Source organism: Hyperolius riggenbachi, chromosome 9, assembly GCF_040937935.1.
Source record: "Hyperolius riggenbachi isolate aHypRig1 chromosome 9, aHypRig1.pri, whole genome shotgun sequence".
Lineage (NCBI taxonomy): Eukaryota > Metazoa > Chordata > Amphibia > Anura > Hyperoliidae > Hyperolius > Hyperolius riggenbachi.
The window spans coordinates 281,519,029-281,538,622 of NC_090654.1; the positions used below are offsets into that span (position 1 = coordinate 281,519,029).

The following is a 19,594-nucleotide window of genomic DNA, read 5'->3' on the forward strand; positions in this document are numbered from 1 at the left end:
TAATTAAACTACCTGATTGATGTATACACATGCAAGATGTTTTAAAGCACTTTATACCTCCAATTTAGCATGCAATGTGATTTCTGCCCTTAAAACCCCGCTTAAAACCCTGATCTGCATCAAATCCGTAATTTTTCCCACGACATTTAACATGTATCCCACTCCGCCATGCCCCCCTCCAGTTGTTAGACCCCTTGAAACATCTTTTCCATCACTTTTGTGGCCCGAATTAGTGTTTGAAGTTTTGAAAGTTTGCCTGCCCATCTCCCTGCCCATTCGCCCTCGAGCCATCTCTACAAGCCATTAACCGCAAAAGTCAATGGTAAATTCTACAGTCCAATCAGGTGTTTTCAGGTTGGCTAGGTCCGACCAAATTCAGGTTGAATATACAGTAAGTATGGCCAGAATCCAAACACCAACACTAGTAAACAGACAAAGGCTTTAGCATGAAGACAACTCTTGCTCAAGCCTGCTAGGCCTCTGAGCCTTATTGTCCGTCTACAACTACACAACTATGTACTTTTGAAATAAAATTTGCTTATCGATTTCCACATGGTGCTAAGTCCCTTCTATGAACATTGGTACTCAGTTCCTCTTTGTATAGAGAGGTTTAGGACCACAAGTGTGTCTACTACTCCTCATTGGGGGTGCATAGGCAAACGTAGGGGGGATTACAGCTGTCCAGAATCCCCCCTCAGACCTGGGCAAGTGCAGTATCTGTGGACAGGCAGAAATTGAGGCACCAGAATATCTGCAGGCATCCTGCAGCTCGCACACTGCCCCTTTTCTTTCACTACTACATTTGACTTTGGATGTAGCAGCAGTGTGTGTACAGAGCATGGAGCAGCAGTGGGTGTACAGAGCATGGAGCAGCAGCGGGTGTACAGAGCATGGAGCAGCAGCGGGTGTACAGAGCATGGAGGAGCAGTGTGTGTACAGAGCGTGGAGCAGCAGTGGGTGTACAGAGCATGGGGCAGCAGTGTGTGTACAGAGCATGGAGCAGCAGTGGGTGTACAGAGCATGGAGGAGCAGTGTTTGTACAGAGCATGGAGCAGCAGTGGGTGTACAGAGCATGGGGCAGCAGTGTGTGTACAGAGCATGGAGCAGCAGTGTGTGTACAGAGCATGGAGCAGCAGTGGGTGTACAGAGCATGGAGGAGCAGTGTTTGTACAGAGCATGGAGCAGCAGTGGGTGTACAGAGCATGGAGGAGCAATGTGTGTACAGAGCATGGAGGAGCAGTGGGTGTACAGAGCATGGAGCAGCAGTGGGTGTACAGAGCATGGAGCAGCAATGGGTGTACAGAGCATGGAGCAGCAGTGTGTGTACAGAGCATGGAGCAGCAGTGTGTGTACAGAGCATGGAGCAGCAGTGGGTGTACAGAGCATGGAGCAGCAGTGGGTGTACAGAGCATGGAGCAGCAGTGGGTGTACAGAGCATGGAGCAGCAGTGTGTGTACAGAGCATGGAGGAGCAGTGTGTGTACAGAGCATGGAGCAGCAGTGTGTGCACAGAGCATGGAGCAGCAGTGGGTGTACAGAGCATGGAGGAGCAGTGTGTGTACAGAGCATGGAGGAGCAGTGTGTGTACAGGGCATGGAGCAGCAGTGTGTGTACAGAGCATGGAGGAGCAGTGTGTGTACAGAGCATGGAGCAGCAGTGGGTGTACAGAGCATGGAGCAGCAGTGGGTGTACAGAGCATGGAGCAGCAGCGGGTGTACAGAGCATGGAGCAGCAGCGGGTGTGCAGAGCACGGAGCAACAGTGGGTGTACAGAGCATGGAGCAGCTCTGGGGAACTTAACAGAGTCAGGTATGAGCACAGCTGTGTGCCCTGCTGTGTGAATGCTTCACTTTCACCTTCATTAGCAATGTCGGCTGTCCTCATTATTATCTGTATCCAAACTGCTCCTGATCGATCCCGTTGTCAATCGGGAGGAGATCAGACATTTAGAAAATAATTGTCAGATCCTCTCAGTCGGACGGGAAATTGCATTGTGTGTACCCAGCATGATGTCCTACCATATTATTATACTGCATTGCGTGTGGCTAAGGAAGACCTTTCAGGGATCCCCCCCTTGAAAATCTTGAGTTTGCCCCTGCGGTGCTACCCTTCCTTTTGTTGTTGCTTAATTTTATTGTATTTATTTTACATATATTAATGTGCAATCTCAGAATCTCCCCCTTTTGTGTTCTGGAAATCATTATACATTTTATTCATCATGTTACTTTTATCACTGTCATTACCAATTCTGTAGTTTGTACTCTGTATATTAGTGTAAACCATTGTCTGTATTATGTACCCCATGTTTGTTTCTTACTTTGTACGGCGCCACGGAATATGTTGGCGCTTTATAAATCAATAATAATAATAATAATAATGAATACTTAAAGACAAACTGACATTTTTTATGTATTTATTATAAATAATACATATATTAGATGGCGTTGTTGTTGTCCAGGTGAGTAGATGTCTCACCACCCCTCAGTGGCAAATGAGAATGACCTAAAGAGCTTTTGTTGCTCAGCTGGTATCCGGGGAATCCTCTTTGCCTCAGATAATATTATATTAACTGCAGGCGTTGTCACTTTTGGTTCTTCCTGTGGTAGCATCTTACGGAATGGCGGCAATGCCTTTCCGGACTCCACATCCTTCCAATCTATTTGGTTGAAGAACGGATTTTCCCTCAGGTTTTTCACCAGCTTTGTACGCCTTATCTGGCATTTGCACAGAAGCTTCTGGAGGAACTCTTTCAGCATGAGATTCATCCAAGATGGGAACCAAACAGATGCCATGTCACCCTTATACGTAGTCTCTATTAATGGGCGTTTAGAGCACGTCATTTCATAAAGCGTGATTCCCATGGCAAAGTAGTCTACGGAGTGGTTGTAGTACAACCCTTTCACCATCTCCGGAGTCATGTAGTACAAGGTCCCCACCTTTCTTCTAACCATGTCTTTCTCAAAGACATTCTGTGCTGCCACGCCAAAGTCTGCAATCCTTGTATTTCCGAGTCCATCTATGAGTATATTATCCGGTTTGATGTCTCGGTGGATGATGCCCTTGGAGTGGATGTACTCCAGGCCGACGAGCATTTGTGCAGCAAGCATTCTAATGGAAGAGAAATAAAATAATTATTAGCATCACATGTTCTAAGCACAAATAAAACAGAAAGATTTATCCATGACTCTAATGAGGGCAATTTACAATATGAAATAGTTGTAACAGGGAGACTAGCAGACCACCCCTCCCCCCACCACCACCAGTATGCAGAGCAGTGCAGGAAGAAGTATATGCTACCTGCTTGCAACGCCATGTTGCTTTGATATCCACTCCACAGTGGCTGGGCTCTGTGCTGCATACCTCTGCATGGCTACTGGCTCCTCCTCTTACATGTCATGTGACAGGTATGCAGCATAATGCACAGCTACTGTGAGGAGGGAAGCTGAGTGGCTCAGTAACAGATAACATACTCTGCTCCCGGTGCTGCTCTGCATATTGGGGATAGGAAAAGATTGACTGGACCCCCCACAGGGACATAACTAGAAATCACCGGGCCCCCCTGCAAACTTTGGATGCCCCCCTACTCCCCCGCCCCTCACTTTCTCCACAGGTAAACTGAGAACCAATGTTATTCAATTGGCTAGTGCACACTTGAATATGCTTTCCCCCTGCTGATGATAAAACCAGACAGCAGTGAAGCACTGCACACATTTTCTCTATCAATTACATTAGCTTTTGTGATAAAACGTGCATGTTTTCACACATACAAACACACATGGCGTACAAAAAAACACATACAGAAAAATGACAGACGAGTGTGCCCCCAGCTTCAGCTTATTACACTCACTCTGTCCATCTCTGATGGAGCAGACCTGGCTCTGCAGACTTCTCCAGCATCACTACAGTACAGAGCACTTGGGAAGGGGTAGAGAGGCTGGGGGCGGGGCTCTACAGGCTCCTGCAGCATAACTACAGTACAGAGCACTTGGGAAGGGGTAGAGAGGCTGGGGGCGGGGCTCTACAGGCTCCTCCAGCATCACTACAGTACAGAGCACTTGGGAAGGGGTAGAGAGGCTGGGGGCGGGACTCTACAGGCTCCTCCAGCATCACTACAGTACAGAGCACTTGGGAAGGGGTAGAGAGGCTGGGCACTGTACACAAGACCATGCTGAACAGTGAGTAGGGACTGTCCACAAATCTTTGTCTGCAAAACTTTGTATGATTCGCTATCAGTGGCTGAGCAGTTGTAGTCATTAGAACAATTGTACAGAGAGCAGAAAGCTTTTTCTCTCTGTGCCCTTAGTTGTCAGCCTCCTCGGAGAGGGAAAAGAAACTTCTTCTCCCACAAGGGGCCCCCTACTGCTTCTGGGCCCCCTTGCGGATGCATCCCTTGCAGGGTCTATTGTTACGCCCCTGACCCCCCCAGTTAAAGGGGTTACAGGGGCTTTTATTAATCTCCCAGAGGGGCAGTTGTTAGCTTTCTAAAACAGCACAGTAATCTTACCTCAAGGTTGCAAGGCGTAAGGGCTTCTGGACAACATTTAGTATACTCCTCAGGGTCCCTCCTCTCAGGTACTCCATGACAAAGTAGAGGTAATCCTGTAGAAAAAATGGTAGAAAAGAAGACAGGTTAGGCATATGATACAGCTTTTTTCTCTTTCTGAGAGGATATAACAAGGCAGCATCAGCACAAGAAGGAATGGAGCAGTGGTGATTTCCCTTACGGGAATCTGTCATGAGGCATAACTACTGTGGGCATAGCCGGCCTTTCATCTGAGCGACCAGAGCGATCGCTCAGGGCGCCGGCTTCCAAGGGGGCGCCTATCGCTGGTTACCTATACTGAGGGCATCTACACCTGACCAGTGGCGTAGCTAAGGAGCTGTGGGCCCCGATGCAAGTTTTACAATGGGGCCCCCCAAGCACTCTATACATAGCAATTGATACGGTGCACCAAAACCTGCCAATGGCAACTACAGTGTCAGAGGTGCAAGAAGGGGATGGGAAACAGTTTGTTAATGATTACTACTATTCAAAGTATCTATAGAAGTGATTATTATGAGCACAGGACCAATAGAGAGCTAATACTGTAGTTGAGGGAGGGCCCTTCGGGGCCCCTCTGGCCCAAGGGCCCCGATGCGGTCGCTACCGCTGCACCCCCTATTGCTACGCCCCTGCACCTGACTTTCTATACTGAGGGCACCTATACTTGGCAACTTATATTGAGGGAACCTACACATGAGTTCCTATACTGGGGGCACCTACACATGAGATCCTATACTGGGGGCACCTATACCTGGCTACCTACCTATACTGAGTCTGAGGGCGTTTTTTTTTTGTTTGGGTGGGGGGCGCACTGCGGCTATAACATGTGATGTAAATTGTTGTTGCTGTGCTATCATTCTAAATTGGGGGAGGGGGGCTAACTGTCCCTCTGATTGTTTTTATTAATATTCCTGAAAGGTTCTAGCCTTCATTAATAAATTAATTCAGGATAATGCCCTCTCTCCATCCAGTCGTGGTTATTAATAGTATTTTTTCTATTATACATATGTGACGTGTCATGGAGATCTGAGCATGTGGCGTGATGTGTCACGACTTCAAAAAGGTTGGGAACCACTGTCCTTGGAGATATCTCAGGAGAAAAGGTGAATTGCATATGGGCCTGTGTGTGCATGCGTACGTGTGTGTGCGCGCACGCGGGAAGAGGATGAAGGCGGGGCACAAAAATCAGCTTTCGCTCAGGGCACTGTGAAACCTAAGGCCAGCCCTGACTGTGGGATATAAGACTCCCACGGATGCCAGGGCAATGACACCGCATATAGCTCTGCAACCTCTGCACTGGAACTTTTCTGCGGAACACTGGTCAGCTATTGTTCTCAGCAGCTCTTGGTGACTTCTCCCTCTAGTGGTGAGCTATAGCACTGTAACAGTATAATCAAGCCCGGATTTACCTCACAGGAGCCTAAAGGCACAAATGTACTGGCACCTTAGACTCCATCCTTCATGAACCTACAGACACCCGCCCAACCGTGTGCTGGCTGACCCAGCTGTCACCTCTCCCTTACTTCCCTTGCACATCACAGGTACAGTTACAGGTGCCCCTTAGTATTAGGTAGCTAGAAAAACCTCAGTAGTATTAAGTAGCTAGAGGTGCCCCCAACTGAAGGGAGATCTTATCAGTGGAATGCTGAGGGTGTGTGGGGGGAGGGTTTTTTTAAAGGTTAGGCATGGGGGCTGGAAAAGGTTAGCTGTGTATGTGTGGTGTGTTGGGGGGGGGGGTTAGGGTTAGGCATGGAGGGTGGTTAGGGTTAGGTGTGTATTTGGGGGGGTGTTATTAAGGGTTAGGCATGGGGGTGAGTAAGGTTAGCTGTGTATGTGTGTGTGAGGGGGGTGCTTTTGAGGGTTAGGGTAAGGTTAGGTGTGTATGTGGGGGGGGCAGTTAAGGTTAGGCATGGGGGGTGGGTAAGAGTAGGTGTGTATGTGGGTGGTGTTTTTAAGGGTTAGAAATGGGGGGTAATTTAGGTTAGGTGTGTATGCGGGGGGTGTTTTTAAGGGTTAGGCATGGTGGGTGGGTAAGGTTAGGCTTCAGTATGGGAGGGTTCTCTGTGAGAATAGAGTTATGCTGTATTAAAATGTCAGTATTATTTACTGATACTTTACTACAGTAATTTACGCTTTTAAAACTTCGAATATCTGTAAAGTTTATTGATATTCTAGTAGCCAAAATTGGGCGCCCAAGGCCTTGGGTGGCTTCTGCCCAAGGGGGTGACTGGACATGGAAGAGAGTTTTCTGCATATGGTAGAGGAGGCGGCAAATAGAATAGATAGGCTGCATGTGGGCAGCAACAAGTGAAAGAGGGAAGATGCTACCTAAGATGGCCGTACAAGAAAGAGAGGGGCTGCTGATCATAGAGGGGAGCTGTAGGAAAGCTGGTCTAGTGGTGGAAAAGGTGTAAATCTTGGTTATACCATTGCAGCACCACGGTAAAGGGGTCTCATACTACACAAGGAGACCATGTTCAGGGATGACACACCTCATGAGTCATGACAAGTTAAGTAAGCGCCAGCTGGGCATTTATGCTGGATAATCATCTGTTTCACTGAGTACTGTCTTTCTACATTTATCTCTATGAGCTCTTGGGGAATAGAGGGGTTACATGGGTACAGCATATAATGAGAGAGCTAATAGTGGAATGGAATGGAAGACTTACCTCTGACTGGAATGTACCAAAGAGCTGGGTGATAAAGGGACCCTTCCTAAGAGTCTTCAAGGTCTGACGCTCCCTGAAGATGGCCTTACTAGGGCAACGTTTCTTCATGAATGGTCTTTTCTTGACCATTTTGATGGCCAGCTCTTGGTTATCGGCTCGATGGGTAGCAAGGTAAACCTAAAGGAGAGAGAGATAGATAAGGTAAGATAGAGCGTCAAAATACAAAAATGCTGCAGGCCAGGGGTTGCTGCCTGTCTATATCTAGTTCCACTGAGACCAATAAAGGAGGAGGGGGCCCCGGCTATCCCAGGCCGACCTGGGCTCCTCGGCACTGTGGTATCGCCACGTTTAGAGGAGATTCTGACTTAGAGGCGTTCAGTCATAATCCCACAGATGGTAGCTTTGCCCCACTGGCTCCTCAGCCAAGCTGAGGAGCCTCGCCCCATTGGCTGAGGAGCCAATGGGGTGAAGCTACCATCTGTGGGATTATGATTGAATGCCTCTAAGTCAGAATCTCCCCTAAACCTGACTAAGGCCATATCTAGTCTGACCCCACCCATTGGGCAGTCTGCCCAAACACTTACCTTGCCAAATGATCCCTTTCCAAGAAGTTGATGGAAGTCGAAGCTGTCTAGAGACAGTGGTTTCCTGGTGGTCTGGATTCCACTCGGGCCTTGGAAGAGAAAGAGAAATCACGTTAATGTCATCTGCTGAGATTTCCTATATTTCAAGGCATATACATGATCAAAGCTTATACATGATTGTAAGGTAGCCCTACACTGGCAGATGTCTCGCTGAGATTAATAGGTAGTGAGAGATCTGGTTGTGCTCATCCACATCTTTCCTGCCGAGACCTTCTGACACTTATCTCTACTCAGTGCCGAGACAAGGTCCTCCAGCACCCAAGGCTGAGACATCAAAGTGCGCCCCTCCATTCCTCCCACCCCAGCTGTCACACACTGATTGCTATTAGACTAAGCAGTGCCCCAGGGCCCCCAACACCTTAATCTCTCGTTATCTGGCTTGCAGTCACTGCTACGTATCCCCTTTACTTGTTTCTCTCTGCTTTAAACACAGTAGGGGAATGATAGCTAAGTAAGTTGTGTGCCCCTCCTACACCGCGCCCTGAGGCTGGAGCCTCTCTCGCCTCTGCCTCGGCCCGGCCCTGTCTCTACTCCTCTATATGGCAGCCAGCATTCTCCTGCATGAGGGTAAAGAGATGAACGTTTTACCCTAGAATTTCCCCTAAAGTAGAGATCATGGAGAAATGTGATGGGCTGATCATGTGATCACAGTACAGGAACCTGATTAGCTGGTCAGGATCCTATTGATCCTGCATCACTTTTCATTATGCAAAAGAAGCAGAAGTGAGATGTGTTCAATGTGACCGTGACTTGCCAATCGAAAGTCCTACAAATCTATCACATCATCAGAGCATTCACATATTGCTCGATGGTCTCTGCTATAGGAAAATAAATATATAGCAGAAATTCACCATCCCTAGTATAACAAAACTCATTGCTCATTACTAAGGATGGGCAATATCCTCCCGGAATGCACTGGGGCATGGGCTGTGTTAGCAGGGGTTAACTTACTAGGCTGCCGCCTCCCTTCTAAAGTGCTCCACGCCGCTCTTCATCTTCTGGCACTTCCATCTTCTAAACCGGAAGTCCTGCTGTAAAGGCGGAAGTGTCAGAAGATGGAGAGTGACGTGGTGCGCAACCAGAAGGGAGGTGCCAAACTAGGTGAGTTAGCCCATGCTTACACTACCCCACACAGCCAGGGAATATTCTTTTTATATGAAATCAGTTGGACTAATCACATTGCTCAACTGAACCAGTAACATTGCACAATTACACTGATCAGATTGGACCAATCACATTGCATGATTGGACCAACCACATTGCACGATTGGGCCAATCAGATTGGACAAAGTACATTGCAAGATTGTACCAAACAGATCAGACCAATCAGATTGGCCCAATCACATTGCATGATTGTAGTAATCATATTCCACAAACCAATTAGACTGGACCAATAACATGGCACCAATTGTGGAATATGATTGGTTTAAGTGTCAAGTTTCACTATTCCCTTTAAAAATCCATTGTGAAAATTAATAGGCTATTGTAGGTTCCACCCACTTTTTCTAAATTTCAACCGCAGTCACCCAGTAACCGACTGTGCCAAGTTTGGATACTCTGGCTTTAATACTGTGACAGTGATTTTTACATTTTCTTAATGAAATAAATGGGTAAAATGTGATTGGATGTTTGTGGCTCCGCCCACATTTTTGAATTCTTAAACAGCAAGTTGTGCTCCCTTCATTTGGGAAATACTTGTCTCAAGGAAAAAACACTCTTTACTAAGCACAGGACCAGTGCTTCCAGAGAGGCAAACTGGTCAATTGCCCAGGGCCCCAGAGAAGGGGGATGGACCTCCAGGTCTATTTTGATTGGCTATTATAGGCTCTGCCCACTTCCCTGAATATTAATCTCAGTCACCCAGTGACCATCTGGGCAAAGTTTGAGAACTCTGCCATTAACAGTGTAAGAAGGCCTGCAGTTTATATTTTCCCAGAGAAATTTGTTTTTGGCTCTTCCCACTTTTTGTAACCTGGACACACAGTCACCCAATGACCAAGTTTGTGAGCTTTGGGGTCCTTGGCATAAAAAAAATTGTATTTTCCCAGTGAGATGAAACAAATCTGATTGGCTGTTTGTGGCTCTGCCCCCTTTTCTGAATTTGAACTCCAGGTACCCAATGACCAACTGTACCAGGTTTGAGGCTTTTGCCATTAACAGTGCAAGAACAGCAGCAATTGTAATATTCCCCTTGAAAATCAACAGGTGAATTCTGATGAAACAAATCTGATTGGCTGCTTGTGGCTCTGCCCCCTTTTCAACATCAACAGGTGAATTCTGATTGGCTTTTTTGGCTCCACCCACTTTCCTGAATATTAATCCCATTCACCCAGTAACCAGCGGTGCAAAGTTTGAGATGCCTGTGATTAATAGTCTAAGAAGGGCAGCAGTTAACATTTTCCCATTGAAAATGAGTGGCTGAAATTTGATTTGCTCAGGGATGGTCGTACTCAGCCAACTTCGCTACACTGGAACTACGCGTAGTTTTACGCAATTACGCTTCGCCAAACTACGGCTTCGAAATCAAATATTCGCTTCGTATGCATTTTGTAGACTACGCATTAAAATACGCAATTACGTGTAGTGTGAAGCGTAGTGTATGCGGATGCTTATGCCCGTATGCAGAAAATTGTACGCACTAATTCCTCTGTAAATGCTTATATTGGGAACTCTGTGTGTGAACACATAGATAAACAAAAATTATAGGCCTAGGTTCATGGCTTTGTACATGCGTACATTTCTCTTTCCAATGCGTAAATTTGTAAGCATAAATATGCACGCGGAAAAATAGAAGCGAATAACGCATTCATAGTTCACTACACAATACACACGTTAACTATGCATAGTGCACGTAAGCTACACGTAGCGATACTTCGCTACGCGTAAATTTGCAAGCGTAATTTTGAAAATCCACCTACAAACTACAATGCGTAGATGCGAACTACGATGCGTAAATTTGCGCTGGCGTAGTTTCTGCTCATCCCTTGATTTGCCCTTTTATGCTTCGCCCACTTTTCCTGAATTTGTAACCTCGGTCACCAAGTGATCAACTGTGCCAAGTGTGGGGACTCTGCCTTGATTACTGTGAGAATGGCAGCCTTTTACATTTTTCCCATTGACTTGAATGGGTGAAATCGGATTTGCTGTTTGCAGCTCCGCCCAGGTGTGCAGGGGGGACGTGAGACCCCCAGAACATATCATCCCAGGTAGTGAGGGATCTGTATATCAAGTTTCGTTCAAATCAGTCAAAGCGTTTGAGTGATCGCGGCACATACACACATACACACATACATACTGTTACACTCACCATGGCGGCCATCTGCAGCGTTCCCGAAGATTCTCACGTGTACGCACGCGCAGGGGCTCATTGGCATTACTCTGTTCACTTCCTGTGCGGCGCGCAGCGTTGCATGCAGTGCGCATGCGTGCAAAGTATTGTGCGCGTGCGCACGGGAAGCAGGGCACGTGCGCGCATGCACAAAAGGTTTGCGCGCGTTCTGCGCATGCACAGAGCGCTAATTTTGGCGCCAATCTACAGTATATAAGCAGCACTGCCCATAGCTGCAGTGCTGCTCGTTCTGACAGCTTGGCTACCCGTTGGTGAACCGTGTTCCTGCTTTACTTGATCCTGATCTTCCGTTGTGACCTCGGCCTGAGACCCCGACTACCGTTTGATCTATGCCTGCCTTGACATTGGTTCTGTCTACTGGATATTCTCTGTCTGCTGCCTGCCCCGACCTCTGGCTTGTGACCCCAACCACCGTTGATCTCCGCCTGCCCCGACCACTGGCTTGTGACCTCGACTTCCGTAGGACTCCGCCTGCCTTGGAACTCCAGCTTTCGTCTGACCTAGTCTACTCCACAATCAGTGTCACCTGTTCTCCTGACCACTCGCTGAGGCTATCCCAGTAGTGACCTGGTAGGGCACTAGGCAGCTAAGTTCCACATCCCCCTCCTGGGGTTGTGGTCCTGCACTCCCCTCAAGGGTGTGTGGGTGAAGACCCGTGGTCACCTAGACTCCACTACTGGGTAACGCCTCTTCCTTCGTGGGAGGGTCAACAGGGACTGAAGAGAACTGTAACACATACATACACACATACATCTGATTTTATATATATAGATATAGTACTTACCAGCTTCTTTCACCTCCTCCACATGAGGTGAAACTTCCTCCTTCTCCACATGAGGTGAAGAGTTTGATAACTGATATTCCGGCGCTGGTTTCCCAGCTTCTTCCTCCTCCACATGACCGAAATCATCTGTGAACACATAGATAAAACATTATAGGCCTAGGTTCATGGCTTTGTACATGTAGAACACATTAAAACCACTTCCCTACCACAGGTTATTTCCCCCACACAACAAAGTTAAGCTGTTAGGGATTAACTCACCTAGGCTACCATCTCACTCTCGGTGCGCTCCACGCCGCTCTTCATCTTCTGACACCTTCATCTTCCAAACTGTAAGTCCTGCTGTAAAGACCGAAGTGTTAGAAGATGGAGAGCGACGTGAAATGCATCAGAAAGGAGACACCGGACTAGGTGAGTTAGCCGTTGCTTATAATCCCACACGCTCCATCATGATTATTTTTAGTGAAATCAATTCAACTAATCACAGTACATGATTCCAGAGAAGGAAAATGGCCAATTTCCCAGGGCCCCAGTGCAGGGGGATGGGCCCTCAGGTCTATCCCCAAGATAATAGCAACCAGTCATCACTCATTATTGTTCTGACTGCTGTACACTTGTTGCTATAGATTTCTCAATATTAACTTATGTATTTGGCATGCATAATAATATATAATGACTATCTGATGACCCGACTTTGCCCGGGTATGTATTTGGCTGCTGTTGGCTGTGCCCACTTTTTCTAACCCTAACACACAAACACTCAATGTCCAAGTTTTGGAACGTTAGAGTCTTTGGCATTAATAAATTGTATATTGCCATAGAAATTAAACAAATCTGATTGTCTGTTTGTGGCTCCGTCCCTCTCCAGTATTTGAACCCCAGTCACCCAATAACCAACTGTAGCAGGTTTGAGGCATCTGCTATTAATAGTGTAAAATGGCAGCAATTTAAATATTCCCCTTGAAAATCAACAGGTAAATTTTGATTGGCTATTAAAGGCTCCACCCACTTACCCTGTATATTAATCTCAGTCACCCAGTGACCATCTGGGCAAAGTTTGAGAACCCTGACAGTGTAGGAATGGCTGCAGTTTATATTTTCCCAGTGAAATTTGTTTTTGCCTCCACCCACTTTTTGTAACATGGACACACAGTCACTCAATGACCAAGTTTGTGAGCTTTGGGGTCCTTGGCATAAAAAAATTGTATTTTCCAAGAGAGATGAAACAAATCTGATTGGCTGCTTGTGGCTCTGCCCCCTTTTCTGGATTTGAACTCCAGTTACCCAATGACCAACTGTACCAGATTTGAGGCTTTTGCCATTAACAGTGCAAGAATGGCAGCAATTTTAATATTCCTCTTGAAAATCAACAGGTGAATTCTGATTGGCTTTTTTAGGCTCCACCCACTTTCCTTAATAATAATCCCATTCACCCAGTGACCAACAGTGCAAAGCTTGAGATCCCTGTGATTAATAGTCTAAGAATGGCAGCAGTTTCCCATTGAAAATGAGTGGCTGAAATTTGATTTGCTCTTTTATGCTTCGCCCACTTTTCCTGAATTTGTAACCTCGGTCACAAGTGACCAACTGTGCCAAGTGTGGGGACTCTGGCTTGATTACTGTGAGAATGGCAGCCTTTTACATTTTTCCCATTGACTTGAATGGGTGAAATCAGATTTGCTGTTTTTAGCTCCGCCCAGGTGTGCAGGGGGGATGCGAGACCCCCAGAACATATCATCCCAGGTAGTAAGGGATCTGTATACCAAGTTTCGTTTAAATCGGTCAAGGCGTTTTCGAGTGATTGCGGCACATACACACATACATACACACATACATACACACAAACATACATACATACACACACACACACACACAAACATACATACATACATACATACTTACATACTGTACATCTGATTATATATATATATAGATGTAGTACTTACCAGCTTCTTCCTCCTTCTCCACATGAGGTGAAACATCCTCCTTCTCCACATGAGGTGAAGAGTCCAATAACTGATATTCCGGCGCTGGTTTCCCAGCTTCTTCCTCCTCCACATGACCGAAATCATCTGTGAACACATAGATAAAAAATGATTAGCCTCGAATCCTGACTTTGTACATGTAGAACACATTAAAACCACCTCCCTACCACAGGTTATTTCCACTTAACATCAAGGTTAACCTGTTAGCAGGGGTTAACTCACCTAGGCTGCCGCCTCTCTCTCTGCACGCTCCACGCCGCTCTTCATCTTCTGACACTTTCATCTTCTAAACTGTAAGTACTGCTGTAAAGGCGGAAGTGTCAGAGTATGGAGAGTGACATGGAACGCAACAGAAGGGAAGCGCCAAACTAGGTGAGTTAGCCGTTTCTTACATCCCCACACACTCCAGTATGATTATTATTAGTGAAATCATTTGGACTAATCACAGTGCATGATCAATCACATTGCACAATTGGACCAATCTGATTGGACCAATTATTTTGCACAATTAGACCAATCAGATAGGACCAATCACATTCATCAATTGGACCAATCAGATTGACCAATCAAATTGTATATTTTGACCAATCAGATTGAACAATAACATTGCATGATTGGACTAATTTAATTGTACCAATTACATTGCATGATAAACGTAGCCACTAACGATACAATTTGCCGAACAATCGTTTACAAATGATTCTGTGTAGGAACTATCAGAAAATATCATCAGATTGACAGGATTCATCCGAAAATTGAATCGGTTTTATTAATCTGATTGGGTTGGTTAGGAGATATTTTTTCTAATTAGTGGTCACAAATGATAATTTCCAATCGTTCATAAACAATTGTTCAGCGAATTTCATTGTTAGTGGCCACCTTTAGACCAATTGGATAGGACTAATCACATTAAATAATTGGACCAATCATATTGGACCAATCAAATTGCATAATTGGACACATCGGATTGGCCAGATCAAATTGCATGATTGGACAAATCAGATTGATCCAAGCACATTCCATGACTAGACCTATCAGATTGGACCAGTCAAATTGGACCAATCGCATTGCATGATTGGACCGATAACACTGCACCAATTGCAGAATTTGATGGGTCCTAGTGTCAAGTTAGAGGCGTCTTGCATACTGCATGTGATTCTGATTGGTGATTTTGGCATGGTTTACATGCAATTTCGATTTGTGATTTCGAATCGGTATTGCATGCTGCGTTTTTTTCTCCATTCTTCTCCTTGAGTTGACAGCATCCAGGGAAATTTGGAATCACAAATCGGAATCTCAAATGGGATTTGTAGTGTGCAGGTGCCACGGACCTTCTATTAAGAGGGTAAGAATGGCAAAAATGTCACTATTACCCTCGAAAATCCATCAGTGAAAATTCATTGGCTGTTGTAGGTTCCACCCACTTTTTCTGAATTTTGTCCCTAGTCGCCCAGTAACTGATTGCGGCAAGTTTGGATACTGTGGCTTTAATAATGTGAGAATGATAGTTTCTTACATTTTCTCATTGAAATAGATTGGTGTAATGTGATTGGCAGTTTGTGTCTCCACCCACTGTTTTGAATCCCCAAAATGTGACTGAATTATTCAGGATGACCCCATGAATATGTGTTGCAAGTTTGGCAAGTTTAGCTTCAGAGCTGTACGAATGGCGGCAGTTTCAGTTTTTCCAATTAAAGTCTATGGGAAAAACTGGGGTCTTTGGTGGGCTGACCCAGGGGCATGGAGGATGGAATGACTAAAAACAAAAAAAAATGCAAGTAAACTTATACTGCTAAAGGCCAAAGATGTGCAAAGTTACACAACTAATACTCCTAAAACTGTAGGAGAAAAAAAAAAAGAGTATAGAAAATAGCTACATTTTTTATTGGCTGGTGTTTTAGCTCCGCCCACTTTTGGGTATCCCAAATCATTATTACACACCTATATTCAGGTTGACTCTACTTTATGAGTGAGTAGAAGAGATCTACAAATGTTCCATGTCAGTCAATGGGGTGTTTTTTGTATGCATTGTATGTATTTGGCATGCGTAATCATATATATAGATGTAGTACTTACCAGCTTTTTCCTCCTCCTCCACATGAGGTGAAACTTCCTTCTCCTCCACATGAGGTGAAGAGTCAGATAACTGATATTCCGGCGCTGGTTTCCCAGCTTCTTCCTCCTCCACATGACCAAAATCATCTGTGAACACATAGTATAAAAAAATGATTAGCCTATAATCCTGACTTTGTACATGTAGAACAATTAAAACCACTTCCCTACCACAGGTTATTTCCACTTAACATCAAGGTTAACCTGTTAGCAGGGGTTAACTCACCTAGGCCACCGCCTCTCTCTGTGCGCTCCACGCCGTTCTTCATCTTCTGACACTTTCATCTTCTGGACTGTAAGTCCTGCTGTAAAGGCGGAAGTGCCAGAAGATGGAGAGCGACGTGGAACGCATCAGAAGGGAGGCACCACACTAGGTGAGTTAGCCGTTTCTTATATCCCCACACACTCCAGGATGATTATTATCAGTGAAATCATTTGGACTAATCACAGTGCATGATTGGATCAATCACATTGCACAATTGGACCAATCTGATTGGACCGATTATTTTGCATAATTAGACCAATCAGATAGGACCAATCACATTCATCAATTGGACCAATCAGATTGACCAATCAAATTGTATAATTGGACCAATCAGATTGAACAATAACATTGCATGATTGGAGTAATCTAATTGTACCAATTACACTGCATGATAAACGTAGCCACTAACGATACAATTTGCCAAACAATCATTTACAAATGATTCTTTGTAGGAACTATCAGAAAATATCATCTACGACCATTCATGGACAAAAACCACCTAACTAATCCAATCAGATTGACAGGATTGATCCAAAAATTGAATCGAATTTATTAATCTGATCGGGTTGGTTAGGAGATATTTTTTCTAATTAGTGGTCACAAATGATAATTTCCAATCGTTCATAAACAATTGTTCAGCGAATTTCATTGTTAGTGGCCACCTTTAGACCAATTGGATAGGACTAATCACATTAAATAATTGGACCAATCATATTGGACCAATCAAATTGCATAATTGGACACAACGGATTGGCCAGATCAAATTGCATGATTGGACAAATCAGATTGATCCAAGCACATTCCATGACTAGACCAATGAGATTGGACCAGTCAAATTGGACCAATCACATTGCATGATTGGACCGATAACATTGCACCAATTGTGGAATTTGATGGGTCCTAGTGTCAAGTTTGAGGCCTCTTGCACACTGCATGTGATTCTGATTGGTGATTTTGGCATGGTTTACATGCAATTTCGATTTGCGATTTTGAATCGGTATTGCATGCTGCGTTTTTTTCTCCATTCTTGAGTTGACAGCATCCAGGGAAATTTGGAATCGCAAATCGGAATCTCAAATGGGATTTGTAGTGTGCAGGTGCCATGGACCTTCTATTAAGAGGGTAAGAATGGCAAAAATGTCACTATTACCCTTGAAAATCCATCAGTGAAAATTCATTGGCTGTTGTAGGTTCCACCCACTTTTTCTGAATTTTGTCCCTAGTTGCCCAGTGACTGATTGTGGCAAGTTTGGATACTGTGGCTTTAATAATGTGAGAACGATAGTTTCTTACATTTTCTCATTGAAATAGATTGGTGTAATGTGATTGGCAGTTTGTGTCTCCACCCACTGTTTTGAATCCCCAAAATGTGACCCCAGGATGACCCCATGAATATGTGATGGAAGTTTGGCAAGTTTAGCTTCAGAGCTGTACGAATGGTGGCAGTTTCAGTTTTTCCAATTAAAGTCTATGGGAAAAACTGGGGCCTTTGTTGGGCCGACCCAGGGGCATGGAGGGTGGAATGACTAAAAACAAAAAAAAAAAGTGCAAGTAAACCTACACTGCTAAAGGCCAAAGATGTGCAAAGTTTCACAACTAATACTCCTAAAACTGTAGGAGGAAAAAAAAAAAAAGAGTATAGAAAATAGCTACATTTTTATTGGCTGGTGCTTTTTAGCTCTGACCACTTTTGGGTATCCCAAATCATTATTACACACCTATATTCAGGTTGACTCTACTTTATGAGTGAGTAGAAGAGATCATGTCAGTCAATGGGGTGTTTTTTGTATGCATTGTATGTATTTGGCATGCGTAATCATATATATAGATGTAGTACTTACCAGCTTCTTCCTCCTCCTCCACATGAGGTGGAGCTTCCTCCTCCGCCACATGAGGTGAAAAGTCCGACAACTGATATTCCGGCGCTGGTTTCCCAGCTTCTTCCTCCTCCACATGACCGAAATCATCTGTGAACACATAGATAAAAAAATGATTAGCCTAGAATCCTAACTTTGTACATGTAGAACACATTAAAACCACCTCCCTACCACAGGTTATTTCCCCTTAACAACAAAGTTAACCTGTTAGCAGGGGTTAACTCACCTAGGCCACCGCCTCTCTCTCTGCGCGCTCCACGCCGTTCTTCATCTTCTGACACTTTCATCTTCTAAACTGTAAGTCCTGCTGTAAGGGCGGAAGTGTCAGAGGATGGAGAGCGACATGGAATGCATCAGAAGGGAGGCACCACACTAGGTGAGTTAGCCGTTTCTTACATCCCCACACACTCCAGGATGATTATTTTTAGTGAAATAGATTGAACTAATCACATTGCACGATTTGACCAATCACATTGCACAATTGGGCCAACACTCTGTACTGAGAACGAGGGCCAGTGCTTCCAAAGGGGAAAACTGGTCAATTACCCAGGGCGCCAGAGCAGGAAGAGGGGCCCCAAGTCTATCCGCAAGATAGTAGCAACAGTCAGCACTCATTATTGTTCTGATTGCTGTACACTCATTGCTATAGATTTCTCAATATTAACCTATGTATTTTGGATGCATAATAACATATGGCTCTTGATAAGAGTGCTAACTATTAGCACAGCCGTTTTCGCGCCAATTTTCGCATTGCGCGCGTTCGCGAATTTTCGCGTGAAACGATAAAGTTTTCGCGCGCAAACGTGAATTTTTGCACGAAAACGATATTGATTTTGCGCAAAAATTCGCGTTTGCGTGCGAAAACGTTATCACTTTGCGGTAAAATTCGCGATCGAGCGCAATGCGAAAATTCGTGTGAAAAATGGCCGTGCTAATAGTTAGCACTATTTTGTGAATCAGGCCCATAGGGCTTGATTTACAAAAGAGTGCTAACTGTTAGCACGCCCGTTTCCGCGTGAATTTGTGCATTGCCCGCGAACACGAATTTTTGCGCAAATCGATAACGCGCAAATTTCCCTGCGAAATCGATATTGTTTTCACGCGGAAATTCGCGTTTGCGCGTGAAAACGTTATCGTTTCGCAGTAAAGTTCACGATCGCGCGCAATGCGAAAATTCGCGTGAAAAATGGCCGTGCTAATAGTTAGCACTCTTTTGTGAATCAAGCCCATAGTGTAGGAACACACTAGGCAAGTAGGCAGAAACACTGGTGTTACGTAAAATGCTAGCATTAACACGTATAATGTTAGTCAATGGGCCACATGAAGAAACGCATTTGTTTGCGTTCTGCAATGTGCATTTTTAAAATGCAA

At 44.9% G+C, this 19,594-nt stretch overlaps 1 protein-coding gene across 1 annotated transcript; it reads right to left on the bottom strand.

The window, feature by feature from the left end:
- Positions 1–2,469: 2,469 nt before the first annotated feature.
- LOC137533630 (protein kinase C theta type-like) lies at positions 2,470–16,350 on the bottom strand. Its single transcript, XM_068254972.1, has 8 exons — positions 16,308–16,350; positions 16,046–16,171; positions 13,931–14,056; positions 11,988–12,113; positions 7,795–7,883; positions 7,211–7,387; positions 4,503–4,597; positions 2,470–3,106 (listed from the first exon to the last, which is right to left on the bottom strand). The coding sequence occupies exons 1-8, from the start codon at positions 16,348–16,350 to the stop codon at positions 2,470–2,472; spliced, it is 1,419 nt and encodes a 472-aa protein (XP_068111073.1).
- Between the last annotated feature and the right edge of the window lie 3,244 nt (positions 16,351–19,594).

Excerpts from the sequence above, each read along its gene's own strand:
- LOC137533630 (XM_068254972.1), bottom strand. The coding sequence starts at position 16,350 with ATGAAGAACGGCGTGGAGCGCACAGAGAGAGGCGGTGGCCTAG. Across the intron at positions 14,057-16,045 it reads GGAGGAGGAGGAAAAAGCTG|ATGATTTCGGTCATGTGGAG; the intron begins GTAAGTACTACA and ends ATGTGTTCACAG. Across the intron at positions 3,107-4,502 it reads TTACGCCTTGCAACCTTGAG|AATGCTTGCTGCACAAATGC; the intron begins GTAAGATTACTG and ends CTCTTCCATTAG.